General features: G+C 32.0%; 1 protein-coding gene and 1 long non-coding RNA gene across 6 annotated transcripts; both read left to right on the plus strand.

Annotated features, from left to right (window-relative positions):
• The first annotated feature begins 3,146 nt into the window (after nucleotides 1-3,146).
• Nucleotides 3,147-4,366, plus strand: LOC107421230 (EG45-like domain containing protein). Its single transcript, XM_016030424.4, has 3 exons — nucleotides 3,147-3,336; nucleotides 3,436-3,736; nucleotides 4,089-4,366. Exons 1-3 carry the CDS (start codon nucleotides 3,222-3,224, stop codon nucleotides 4,093-4,095), a joined length of 423 nt encoding a protein of 140 aa, XP_015885910.2. The 5' UTR covers nucleotides 3,147-3,221; the 3' UTR covers nucleotides 4,096-4,366.
• Nucleotides 4,367-4,749: 383 nt separating this feature from the next.
• On the plus strand, nucleotides 4,750-11,948 carry LOC112492118 (uncharacterized). 5 transcript variants are annotated; one of them, XR_009639056.1, is made up of 5 exons: nucleotides 4,750-5,053; nucleotides 5,213-8,978; nucleotides 10,377-10,768; nucleotides 10,999-11,062; nucleotides 11,153-11,948. It is a non-coding gene; the product is annotated as an uncharacterized LOC112492118 (long non-coding RNA). The 5 variants fall into 5 exon arrangements; XR_009639054.1 differs by having other exon boundaries at nucleotides 10,377-10,755; nucleotides 10,912-11,062; XR_009639055.1 differs by having other exon boundaries at nucleotides 10,377-10,755; nucleotides 10,946-11,062.
• Nucleotides 11,949-14,939: the final 2,991 nt, after the last annotated feature.

Below are 14,939 nucleotides of genomic sequence, written 5' to 3' on the forward strand. Positions count from 1 at the left end.
TGTAACTTTCAACTCTCTCTGTTGCTAGGAGTCTCTCAAAGCGCTCGATATGTCCTTGGAACCGCTCTATGCAGGTAACTTTTTTATACTTTTCGACCTTTATTCCTGTGTCCCCGAAACAGTCCAAATGACATACTGTCATAGTGGTAAATATTACATCTTGGGATGGCTGATGATTTATTTATTTAGTTATTTATATTGAAAGCTAGGAGATTCTGCCGTCTTTAAGGGTAGTTTGCTACAGAAGATCATATTTTATTAATTTTGTTATAGTGTACTAGACTAAAATCTATCATATTAGACTAGCTATGTTATATCAATATGCAGCGTTGTACTACTATAAATTTTTTTTTTTAGAAATTTTTTTATTTACATCATGATGTTTAGGCATCTTTTAAGTTTATATAATATTATCATTTTTTTTCTTTTTTTAAGGAATCTAAATTATCCTTGTTTCTTATTTAAGTTTATATTATTTTTAAATTTATTTTTGTAATAATTAGTTGGAAGATTTCAAAATTTTTTTTCTATATTTTTAATTAATTTATTTTAAAATAATTTTAAAATTAAAATCGATTTTTTTATTGTTACCAATGAAATTTTCATAAATAATTATATTATTCAGAATATATCAAATTGACTTATTATTATTTTTATTCATGCTAGTGTTTTATCTAAACTTATATAATATTAATTATTAAAAACAATTAATAAAAAAGTTTAACATTAAAAAATAAAATTAGTTTAGTGAATTTTTTTTATTGTTATTGTATGGATTTTATTATATTAAGAAAGTAAAGTAGATTTTTTTATTATTATTCCCCCATTTTTTTTAAATAGTCAAATTATTCATAATATATTAAATTAATTTTTTTATTATTCATGAAGAATGGCAACATTGTATTAAAAGAATTACAAAAATATTAGCATTAAAAAAGAAAAAAAATTAATAATATTGGAATGAAATTTTCGCTTACTTATTAAATGGATCTTAAAAAAAAAGCTAACTTTTGCAAAATTATCTTGTCTGAAAACAATATGGGATCTATTAAAAACAGCACAGTTATCATATCTTTTTAAAAAATGTTAGGATATCTTTAATTTAAAAAAGAAAAAAAAAAAAAAAAAAAGAACGCAGCAATCTTTCCAAGAAAATAAATAAATAAATAAATAAAATAAAAAAGTAACGGTACCGTGCAATGTCCGTTTGATTACCTGAGGTGTTTGTAAGGTACCATACAGTGTCCGTAAGGTATCTTGCAGTGCTGTTATGGTATGATATGGTGCTCGTATAGTACCGTCCAATGTCCATTAGAGATCGTACAGTTTTCATATGATATCATAGACCTCAGAGACCAATCCCCCATTTTTCACCAAAAAAAAAAAAAAAACCCCAATCCTCCACTTTTTTACCACACAAAAACTCCAAAAAAATAAATAAATAAATAAAATAAAATTCCCCACCAAGGCACAAAAAATAATGTGGCATAAAGTGTGCACCATTAGTTTGGTGCCAAAAAACGTATTGTACAATTTTTGTTCAGTGCAGCCTATTTGTGTAGGCAGCCAAACATACACTGAAGGGACGGCCGGGATGATTCATGATTGATTAACCTCCTTTCTTTCTTTAACTTCCATATAACATAGTAAGACCCAATTGATGGGATTGGTGAGTATATTTGGCTTATTTTTCACCTTATAAAATTATATTAATATGGATAAGAGATTTGTATGGAGAATTATTGTACCATAAAAATTGTAACTTTATCTTTGAACCGTCTCAAAAGGACACCCTTACACATATTAAATTCTCTTTTTATTCTATTTCGCTCCAATCGAGAAAAAAAAAAAAACAAAAGTTTTTATTTTTATTTATCTATTTTATTTTATTTTATTTTGTTTGTTTTTTGTGGAGACCTAAAGAAATCGCCATAGGGTTCCAATACCCCATTTGACTTTTGATGCAGCTGTTTGAAACCATATACGTTGTTCCACTTAATTAGGGCCACAGAGGTTTGACGTGGCATTCTGGGACGGCCATAATTAAACCTAGTTGTGGTACATAGTTTGTCACCGTAATATGCGTACAATTGGAGGCAATTCATAGTCTTTGATTTAAGATGATGACTTAGCCCATTTTATTAGTTTATAAAACTCAAGCCAAGATCTCCTACACATGAGAGATGATCATGGACACATTCTCAAAATGTCTCAAGGAGGACAATACGACTTAAATGAAACAATAGACCATTAGCTAGGGTAGGATGATCTCTATTATGGAACTTTCAGTCACAGAGAAACTTGTCATACTCCCAAGAATAATGGAGAAAAATCTTCTATTTTCTTGGATTACTAAAAGGTGTAGAGTCCCATTTAAGTTGATAACTATTATATATATATATATATATATATATTTTTTTTTTGGGCACAATTAAATTGTCCATTATTGATAAATCCTAGCATATAAGTGGGATTTAAAATTGTTATTTGAACGGTCTTTTAGAATCTAATATTAAAAGCTAGCTAAATAATAATTGTTATTTGAACGGTTTTTTTTTTAACAGATGTTTAATTAAAATAGAGCACCAAAATTCCAAAATAGAAAAGTATTTGATCTGATCAAATCCTAACAACTAGGTTGACTCATTCTTAAATATAACTGATTTGTACTGTAATTCTTGTTCAGACAATTTTTTCCACACGATGATATTAATTAACGGCCAGCAAGGTAATATCTATATAAAAGTTTGGTTCTTGACGCTTCAATAATATCGACTAATTGGACTTGTTTGACGTTTAACCAAATCCAGTTAAAATTCCCACTTCGTCCTTTCTGATTTATTATATTATGATTCTTCCTTCTTTTTTGTTGTTTCTTATATTTTGTTCTGCGTTTAAATTAATTTCTATTTGATTAGCATATATTGCAACATTCATCAAATCATTCACCAGTTTTCAACTCTCTTAGCTAATCATCGATAGGATATAAAATTCCTACATGTGCTGTTCATTAATTACGAGCGCTAAAAACAAAAATTTCAATAGTCAAACTATTATTTGATTTTTATTTTTTATTTTTTATACTATATAAATAAGAATTAACTTTTCGGAATGGCATAAACTGTGCTCGAAATTAATTTATTAGATGCATAGTACTATATCTTATATCTTTTTCAATCTTGATAATCCTTGTGTGTCTATCGACGAATTTCCTTGCAGGCATGTCTAAAGCACAGCTTTCCTCCTTATGCTTGTTTGTCTTCCTCGTAGCACAACTCTTTCATCTCTCTAACGGGGACGTTGGCACTGCAGCCCGCTACACGACACCATATATACGTAAGTATTCATACCTTATTATTATTATTATTATTATTTATTTTTTGGGTGAATATTATCTTCTTCGAATGACTCTCTTGGGTTATGATGAAACTACAGCCACAGCCTGTGGTGGGAATGATCCGTCACAGTTCCCTTCGAACAACATGTTTGGGGCAGCAGGTGAAGGCGTATGGGACAATGGTGCATCTTGTGGGAGACAATATCTGGTGAGGTGCATAAGTGCCTCTGTGCCTAAAACTTGCAAACCAGGCGAAACCATTCAAATTAAAATTGTGGATAGAGCGCAAACGTCGGTTTCGAGGCCTTCACAGGATGGCACTACAATCGTCCTCTCCACCACCGCATATGATGCAATTGCCAATGGTGGTACTTCATCCATTAACATTGAATTTCAGGAGTAAGTGGCCACTCATCCTCTATAGTATGGTTTTGTTTATTAATACTATATATATATATATATGCCACCACTGCACGCACTGCAAGGACACATGAGATATAAATTGCTTTATACAAACTAATTAACTATAGGCTAGGGATTGAACTTAAAGCACTCAAGCATCTAATGCGTAATAAATATGCGAAGTTACCCATTTCAAATCAATTTATGTGGGTCCTAGATTCATTTTTAGTGCGTTATACGTGCGTACTGCTTTAAATTATGGATATAATATTATTTAGATTCTTGCAATTGTTGAATTTCTAAACTGCATATTGGTGGAACTAAGAGATCGTGAAATTCCATTTTGCAGGGTTTGAAATATATCAATTATAACCAAATATAAAATTGTTATTTTCTCAAGTAATGGAAGGTCAACATCTTCGATATTTCTGGAAACTTGAGGATGCATAATTTCACTTCTTTGGTTCAGTAGCTAAATATATATATATATATATATATATGTATGTCAATTAATTAATTCTAATGTACTCTTTATGGCCTAATCTAAAAGGCTAGTTCGGCACAATACCATCTCCTGTGTTGTCTCTTAAATTTTTTTTATTAAATAAGCAATTAATTTCGTCCTAATTTATTATACAAGTATATATATATATATATATATATTTGGTAATTTAATTTATTGTTTATTACCACTATATAGGTACTTGCATTCTAATTTCGCCCTCTAAAAAAAAAAAAAAATTGTTAAAATGAAAACTCAATACAAAGTTAAAAGTAGTTTCAATGACCAGATTTTCCAGCAATTAAATTTGCTGGACACTCAAAGTGACTGTTGATGTATTCTTTGGGCCAATCAATATTTACTTGCTTTTTTTGAAAAATAACCGCTTCAAAAGTTAAAAATTGATAAATAACAAAAACTTTTATTTATTGATTTATAACCATTGTTTTAATTTGCGGACCAAAATACCCTTAAACAGTACAACTTGTGTTTTTCTCCCTACCTTCCCTTTCAAAAGGGTTTATATCGTTTTCTTCTTTTAAAAAAAATATAATGAGAAAAACCCAAATTTAACCTCCTGTTCGCCGTTCTTCTCTCCGTTGCCGTCGTTGCTTATACTTCACGCCGTCGTTGCTAACTCATTGTCGTCCAATCACGACCCATTGTTGTTTGATTGAGAGCCACCCAAGTCAGAGCCTTCTCACAATATCATCGTCGTCCTCACCATCACTCCCACCCCGAGGCAATCTTGCACCACCACTGTTCTCGCGCCGCTGTCGTCCTCACCACTTTGTTGCTCATTGCTTTGCAATGTAGGTAGCTCTCTCTTATTTTGGCTTTTTGCTTATTTTTAGGACTCAGAGTAATCCTGTTTGTGGGAGTCAGAGAATTTTTTTTTTTTTTTTTTTTCAAATGTTTCTTAAAATATTGAAGTTAGCAGCGAGTGATGAAATATTCGCGATGATCCTCAGTAGGTTAGAGCAGCTTATGAGGCCAATTTGAAGAGACTTGCGGTTGATAGCATCGATCTCTATTGCCAGCACTGGATCGACACCAGGGTCCCAATTGAAGTCACGGTTTGCTCATTTTACCCTCTTTCCTTTTGATCAAATTTCATGATTTCCCTTTTTTGATTCTTTTAATCATCAAGTTCTTATATGGGTTTTTGTCAAATTTTTAACTATATATATAAATGTATAACTTGGTTGTGATTTTGGTATTTCCATTGTTATGTAGAGTGTATATATAATTAGATTGACAAGGATTGAAAAACTTGAATTCCTCATCCATTTTGTACTTAATTTGAATTTCTAACCTTTAGGTACTACATTTGTGTAAATGTTGTAATTTGGTACTCTCTCTCTCTATATATATATACATAAATATATAAACATGGTTTTCGTATTTTGGATACATGTTGTATTTTCCATGAATCATTTGCTTATAAACATTCAAAATATAAGAATTTCTCTTTCATATAAAGCAATATATGGTAAAAAGCTACGGCCTATAACTATGATATATTCCAATTGCCATCCTTTGGTGTAAAAAGCTTTTCAAGAATAACCTACCACTCAAATAAAACTGTGTTTCGAAATTATGTACTGAAACGAAACTATATGAGCCTGATCTACTTTATGCACTTGTCTTTACTGCTTGGTTGAAATATTTACACAGAATGTTTGCAGAATCTTTTGCTCAGTCTTATTATTTCAATTACCATAGTTTACTGCTTTGCCTTGCAATTCATTTGATATTTCCAGCCCTCCTAATCTTCAATCTCTAGCCTATTTATCTTAGTTCAACCAAATGAGATTAATTTGAAGAAAAAAATGATCAAAGCTTTCAAATTAATAATTATCTTGTTGAGGTTTCCTTTCTCTTTCTCTTTCTAATTTTTCTTCATATGGCCTACTCCAATTTTATTCCAAACTCAAGCTGAGCTCTACTTCTAAAAGAATTATATCTATCTTATAAGCTTAGGACTGTGTGGTTAATTAAGATTGATGTCCAGGCAATACATATTTAGTTTACTAGTAATCAGTGAGTTATCCTTTGAAAACTCTCACTGACTGAACACAAAGAGATAAAAAGAGGAAGAAATGGTTCGCATTGATGTATGGGTAAATCTTAATAATTCCATCCACAATGTTTGGGAGCATGTTTTGTTTTTTGAGGATTATATATATATATATAAATATAAGGAGATCAGAGCAGAGTCCATTGACTTTGCATAGAAAAGACTTGCTTCTTCTTGTGATGTCCATTATGATCCCTTTGAAACAAATCTCTAATTTGCTTTGTTGGTCTTCTTTGCAATAGACCTACATTAAACCAGTCCAAAAGTTGGTAAATCCCAACTTTTACTTTTTGTAAATTGAATTTTTATAGTTTTACTCCATGTTGGTCTTTCGAGAGTTTCGACATGTGAAACCCAAAAAGGGGCAGCATTTGTGATGATTGAAAACAGGAGATGCGGTTGAGAAAACATTTCAAGCTGGAGTAATGGTAAATTCTTTTGAACTTCCAATGTGTAATATCATTATGTAGATGACTTTTGATAACATAGTCTTCATGTTTTGATTGTACTTTGTATAAACTCCATTTTCAAATTTGTCCCAATTGGGATTATGAATGGGATAGTCTTCAATTGGGTCTTCATTGATAGGAGATTACACCCTGAGAGTGAGTAATTCTAAATATTTAAAGGGCTCGATTAGCAATTTGTTGAAACTCAATAGTTAATGATAAGACACAAATAATTGAAAGAGAATGATTTCTGCTTGGTTTCGTTTACTAGATTTGATGTTCTTATACACTTGAAATATATACACATTAATTAATTATTACATTAAAACTTTACAGCTTTCTTTCTCTTCTTGCTAATGATGATATGCTTCTGATCATATTCATGGAAAAAACTGTGTTGTTTATTACCACCTACTAATATGGAAGAAGTGTGATTTGACTTGATATCTCATTGCACATGTGCTTTATCATGACCATGGTTTAACCTCTTGCTGGTGATCTAATTAATGCATCCAAGGGTTTTGCCTGGCCTGCTCATATGATACCCAATCATATGGTATCCAAGCTAAGCAATTCTATGACACTAGTATGAATTTAGGTCTCTCCGGTTCAGGTAGGACCATAGTTCTTGAATTTCTACACGAATAAAGATCAAGAAAAGGAGTGTTGCATGTGTGTTTTACATTATTTAACAATGTCATCTCTCTCATTTTGCCTTCACATTTACTCGTCATGTGCATCATTTCCACAAGCTCCATAGTTTTGACCATGATCATACAAAAAGAAAAAAAAAAAAAAAATTGATTAAGAATATGGTAAAATATCACATGAGAATATTGCTTTACTTACCTATCTCCATCTTGCTTTTGGTATTTTGCATCTCACTTTGTGAAATTATTGGCTTTCAAATATTTTATGGGTGGAACTTCTAATTTTTCCCTGAATATATATGTAAAGTGGGGTCCAACCCACGTTTGGTTTTTCGGAATGTGCATTTACTGATATGTAAGGTTTGAATGATGATGGTTTCTTTTGTCCTTAGCTGAGTACACCACCAATGCCCAGCTAGTAACCTGCAAAGAGTGTTTTGATATTTTCTATAAAAATTTACACTAAACAGTCATTTATGTTCTTGTTTTTGGGGAACTCATCAAACACAAATACAAGCTCCTCCATATTCACGAGCAAACATTAGTTAGAGATTGACAAGTCTCCAATAATGTGGCTTCGTGAGAATAATGCATTATTAATGTTATATTCATAATAACTCTAATTCTTCTGAAGCTGCCCATTGTTCTTGCTTTACTTAGTATAAACTTCATGTAGTTTGTCACTTCAAGAATGTTTGAACCTTCTATCTTATTATATGTTATGTGTATATATGTGTGTGTGTGTGTGGCCATCTATATTATATGTGGATGTGTGTGTGTCTTAAAAAGGGAGTAGCAAAACATTCTATGTATTTGTGTGGAAATAGTGTCTACATAACAGAGTTGAAAAACAGTGTGTTGTGGAAATAGTGTTTGAAAACATCGTGGTAGTGAAATGAGACTTTTTGGGGCTAGTCGTGCCTGCTAGGTGCCCATTTGCCATTTAAGTAATCTTCTTCGATCTCCTTGTAGTTTTGACTTTGAGACACAATGTATAATATGGAAGGATATATAGTTCTTTGTAGAAGTCTTCGTATAACATAGGGAGACACAATGTACAATATGTAGAGCATTGGAACTTCCCAAGTTGGTAAAGTCAAAAGTAAAATTTCTATGGCATCTGGAATATTTTCCTCCTGTCAGAAATAATTTTCTCCTATCGAAAAACAATTTCCTCCTGCTGGAAATCAATTTATTCTTGTTGGAAAACAATCTCCTCCAATTGGAAAATCATTTCTGACAAATGGATAAGCATTTACTATGGTGTGAAAATTTTTCTAAACCTTCAAAATACCATTCCTTTGGCGTAATTTTTTTTCTAGATTTAGGCCGACCAGTACATAAGCGACCATCAGTTCAGGAGAGAAGCAAGCTACCTTTCTTTGATCCACCTTCCCGGGCGGGGAAGAGAACGAAAATAGGCCACGGATGGTGGTCCCGGTAGGTTCGAGGATCTTACGCGCGGAGCGACCTCCTCTATCATGTTGCATTCCCTCTGGCGGCGTAGGTGCACCCTTTCGATCCATCGTACTGGAGCAATCCGAGAAGAACGATTAGGGTCATATTCTTTCTTTTTTCCTATTTAATATGATTTATTTCCCTTCAATATTTTTAATAATTAAATATATTTTATAATTAATTAATGATATTTATTTTTCGCTCATCAGCTGGATAGCTATAGTACGGAGTTTAAGGGGGGAATATGTATTGCTTCACCTTAGCTACTAAGAGGTTTCCTCTTGCAATGACTTTCTTTTTCCAAAGATTGAATTCTTACTAGCATATGCTAGAAGCATCACTCTCTTTTGCGATTTAGTTTTTCAAGAGGGACAATATCTTTTTGACCATGAATTGGAATTTGTAAGTATTCAATGTGAGCATATAAGAAAGAAAAGGGGAAAAAAGAGATGTAATGGATTCATATGAGCAACCAATATATATTTATAGTTTTTGGAACTCGGAGATATCTAGGATGAAGGCGAATTGTAGGTTGAACTTTTGGAAAGGTGTGTTAGATATTAAGTTCAACATAACTTTAGCTCAAAAAAAGAAGTTTAAGGATAGTTATTTTGGTCACTTCTTAAAGGCCAATGAGATATAGTTCAGTGGTTACATTATAAACAACACGTTTTATAACCATTGTATGTTGGACGACAAGGATGCAATGATGTTTAATTATGGAAGTGCTGATGCTAGATTTACTTGCAGTGAGTTTGCATTAATTACAGATTTAGAGTTTGGTCATGAATCCGATAGGCGAGTTAACCACTCTATGCATATTAGTGACACATATATTGGGGGAAAGTGAAAAGTTACAAACTCGCAGATACTTGAAGCTTTCATGACTATAAAATGTAAAGATGACGATGAACACAATGACAATAGGTTAAAGTTGGCTTTATTGTATTTCCTTGAGATAGTGTTGCTTGGTAAAGAAAGCATAGTTGCATCCCATTAGCATTTGAAAATGGTTGATAATTTAGAATACTTCTACAAATATCCATGGGGTACATTATCTTACATAACTATGATAAGACCACTAAAAAGTGATTTTGAGCATAGAGAGTCTATGACAGTTAACAAGTCGAATATATATAATGTTTGTGGATTTCCATTAGCTTTAATGATAAGTTTGTAAGACTATAAGTTAAAATTTGTTTCATAACAGTTTATATTTATTTATTTATTATTTGACAGATTTAGGGACTTAAGATTATTCCTTTATTAGCTGAAACCTTTGGAAAGAAGATAGCAGATATAAGTTCCTTAGATTATCAACTGGCATATTTTACAAATATCAAGATATGAAAAGATAGCATCTATATTGCATCATCGTGATGTACGAAGATAATATTTAACAACTTTTTTTTAGAAAATTTGACCTTATCAGTAATTAACATAAGTGGTTGTTAGCGTTGTTGTCTTGTTTATTTATTCATATATATATTTTTTGTAGTACTTGATGGTTGGTGTACGAGATGCTACTGAAGATGAGCTCTCATATGTTGGCAAAATTGTTTGGGATGTACATCATGATAGTAGTTCCTATGGTTTTGCACTTGTTGCCAGAGATAAGCCGCCATAAGATAGTAGTGCTGAAAAAAAGGGCTGTTTCACACAAAATCGGTGGAAAAATAATGAAAAGTAAACATGTAAATATGGAAAATGATAAGGTGAAAAGAGGAAGGCGAATAAATGATACACCTACAGGCTATGGTGATCATGGTAATTATACTACACCATTTGCATGTCATCCTTTGTACTCGGCTATAGGAGCTGGTGACCATGATGGTGTTGATACAATGACTTCGCAACAACCGTCATCCCTTGATGAGGTTTGTATAAATTGTAAGATTTTTTATTATTATTATTGAACCTATTAATAATGATTGTTTTGTTAAGTACAAAAAATGAAATAAAGTCATAGCTTTTTTTATTTTATTATTATTTATTATTTATTTTTATCAAATCTATTAATAATGATTGTTTAGGTATTTTTGAGATATAGATTAACTATTCTTGAAGGCGAAATGGTTGATGTACATCAAGATATTAAAGACTTAAGAATTTCTGTGTAGGGAGTTTGCAAAGTTGGAGATTAAACTAGATAGACTAATGGAACACAACGAAGTGCGAGTTCAAGTAATCATTGTGTTTAATATTGACTTTTATATTTTTCTATTAATTGTGTTTATTGTTATAACTAATTGTGTTTATTATTGACTCATTTAGGAGAACAATGATAACCAAAGGCCATACAATGATTGTTTAAACCTTCATTTAGGAGGTTGGGCGATTAGGGATGTGATGACATTCTCAGTTTAGGAGATAAATGGAAAGCACATTTGGGAGATGATGCAATTGCTAGTTTGGGAGATGATAGGAATGTAGAATTGAGAGGTGATGTCACTGTCAATTTGGGAAATGAGATGAAATCAGAAGTTGAAGGTGATATCGAGATAGAAGACAAAAGGAAAGAATAGTTGGGACGTGATACCATGCCTAATGATTTGCAAGTAGAAGCATGTCTATTTGATAAACAGTTGCGTCCATCAGTTTTGGGTGATATAGAAAAGAGTGTTGAGATTATCATCACAGTATCTCTATCGAAGTCTCCCGCTGGAAGACATGATATAAAGATGGCAGTTGCTAAACAGTTGTTAGACATTGAGAGACATGATAGGAAGGCCGCAACTGCTATTAGTACTCCATGCAATGTTGGGTGCATAAGTAAAAAACTACAGCACACCTTACCTGAACCGTTATCTATTTTGAAGTTTGACATATATAGATCATTACCCATTAAACTTGCAAAAACGTTTGACCAATATATGAAGACGGTTGATTGTGCAGTAGAGGTTAAAGCCTTTTTTGGTAGGATTCTAATAAGTGAATGATGGCTAATTTATGATGTAAGTATGCTTTGGATCCAGTTTTTTATTTATTAGTTTTTTAAAAATTTTATGGTTGTAATTTGAAATTAATTTGTATTTCAATGCAGCATATAAAAATTATGCCTTACTTATTCTGAGCATGTGCCAATTGATTCTTCGATATTTTTTATCTTAGTTTCAAGATGATTGATTGTAGATTTTAGTAAGCAATTAATTTTTACAGTTTTTGTCTATTTAGTTATTTATTAGTGGATTTTCCCTTTTGAAAGGGGAATGACGATGTGCATACTTTCTTGTATCATATATATTTTATTGTATGATAAATCACTAATAATTTATTTTGTTATGGGGATACATTGAGATGTCTTATAAAAAATTCAATGCCAATCCATCTAGATATGTGTTCGCAGATGAAATACAATCATAGTTTTAGGGCTTTGTACAAATAAAATTTCCTAGTTGTTTAATGGTCACTGTTTCGTTAGTTATGTTCTTAATGTTTCATGTATTGTCTTAACAATTATTGATACCCTTGAATAAGCAAAACAAGCAATCGCGTTTAGGACACGTGGATTTGAAGTAGCGACGTTTGATCCTATATAATTCAGACAAGCCTGACAATTGAAATAAGGAGGTGGCCTATTTCAAAAAATTATGCTGCATGTTGCCTTATTGCATTCTGCTTGCTCTATGAGGAACAGTTGGATCTTGGGATTTCATTGATGAGTTCACTTATGCATTGGTTGAAAATTTCCTCTAGCAAACTAATGGGTAATTTGTCCAACACTCATTAATTAAATTTTAGCTATTGAATATGGTTATAATTATGTTTTTTTGTTTTTTCTAATAATAAATTTTTTCAACGCTGACTATGGGATTTTATGCTCAAATGCATGGAGTGTTTGCATGCTAGATACCTTTGAATTGCTTAGGAGGCTTATAATAAGGAACTTTGTATATGAGTTGGGTAGTAGATTTGCTAAATGCTTTTGTTATTGATAATAGGTTGTGGATTTTGTAATATGTAAATTTTGGCAACGTATGTACACAGCAATCCTAATTTAGTGGATATAGTTGGTTTTGACTATTCTTGGTCTTATGAGCACCACAGGGCAATTGTTGTTTACGAAACATTGAAATACCATTTTGACTAACATTGTAATTCCCCTAATGAAGCTACGCAACACTTTCATTATCCATAACCATATGTGAAATTTTAAAATTCCATTATCACAACATAATTTTATTACTATGGAGTAGAATATATATCCATGATACAAAATAATTGTGAAAACACATAAATTTAAAATGCAAATTATAACACACTAAAATAAAAATCCCTAATGCGAAACATCTTCATTGGGTATGCTGTTCTCATGTATATCATAAGATAATGGATTCGTACATCTCTGCTTATAATGTCCAATACTACCGCATTGGCTACATCTGTAGAATGGTATGCATTGCATCCTTGGCCTACCGACTTGCCTATGAGTCCATCTCAATGGAAGATTAATACGACTTGACACATCATCCATAGCATAACTTTGTTTTTCATCTAAAAGATGGTAAATGGACTCAACATAAGCTGCACGATATGCATCCGCAGTGTAGTAATGAGAACACATGCCATAAAGAGTAATTTTACGCTCTCTGTAAGCAGCAATACAATGATGACAAGGATATTAATCAAGATTGAAGACTTTGCATGAGCATATTTTTTATTGGAAGTTAACTGTTCCCTTCAAACTTCCCACTGTCCACAATAAACTTATATATATTAACAGCGTTCACACGTAACCTGAGAAACTCCAAATTTAAGAGTTTGAGTTCCTCTTCCATAAAGTCAGTCACGCTTTTATCAATTTTGCACTTGCATTTCGTCGTTTATAAAACTACCTTTGCAGCAAATTCCACATGTGCTCAATTAACGTTACTGTTGGCATCTCTCTAGCATATAGCAAAATAACATTCATGTTTTTTGAGATATTGGTAGTCAGGATAGTGTACATTTTACATGGCGAAAGAGAATGCGCCCACCTTTGTGTACATTTTACATGGCGAAAGAGAATGCGCCCACCTACTAGGGATATGCTCAGATGTACTATGCAGGCCTACTGGCTTTTGCCTCAATTTGCCTCATATAAAATTGAAAATCCTCAACCAAACATGAAACATTGTATTATTGTATCATCATCTTTCGCATGTCCTTTAGCCTTAATATTTTTGCTTATGTGGTACATGCATAAGCCATGGTATGCATTAGGAAAGAATTTGCGTATCATCTTTCCAATAGCTGGGTGTCAATCATTCACAAACACTAAATCCGAAAAATCTCTAATAGTGTCCTAGAAATTTTTAAAAAACCATGTATATGCTTACTCATTCTCTCCATCTCCAATGCCAAAACTAAAGAATATATTTGCTTATTGCCATCCATGGCCACTGCAATATACATGTGTCCTTTATATTTTCTTTTCAAAGTAGTTGTATCAACAGTCAACATGGATCTTATATGGGATATAAATCGCCTAATGCATGCTCCAATCACCATAAAAAAATTTACAAAATGGTTATTGCTGTCTGTTTTTATACATGTTAGACTTTCGGGATTCTTTAACTTTATAACTCATAACAGTAGGCAGACAACTTAGCAAAATTTTTCTTTGGAGATCCTTCACACTATTGAGTGCATATTTTTGGATTCTCCATGCTTTATTATAGCTTATATTCACTCTAAATTTTTGCAGAAAGTCATGTTGATTTTGGACTTTTAAACGTGTGTAATCCCTTATATTTATATTTGATATATTGCCCAATAACCTCGCTACTTGCCTGCTTATGTTCCTGATGCATGATATGTAATGAACAACTGTGTTCATGATTAAAAATTTTTACAATGGATATTTTCCCCTTTCTTAATTTGGTCACATGCAGTCACCATTTACAAGTACTTTCCAACCACACAACCTCATATTGTTGTGTAATTGACCTTGCTACCTTAAACTCTTTATTTGCACGCATGCAATGAATAATCATTTTATTATATAACTCACATTTGTAATGAAATATCTGTCCAAATATAATACTATCGCAACATATAAACTTTGATGAAGCTATGGCTA

The sequence above is a fragment of the Ziziphus jujuba genome, chromosome 5, assembly GCF_031755915.1.
Source record: "Ziziphus jujuba cultivar Dongzao chromosome 5, ASM3175591v1".
Lineage (NCBI taxonomy): Eukaryota > Viridiplantae > Streptophyta > Magnoliopsida > Rosales > Rhamnaceae > Ziziphus > Ziziphus jujuba.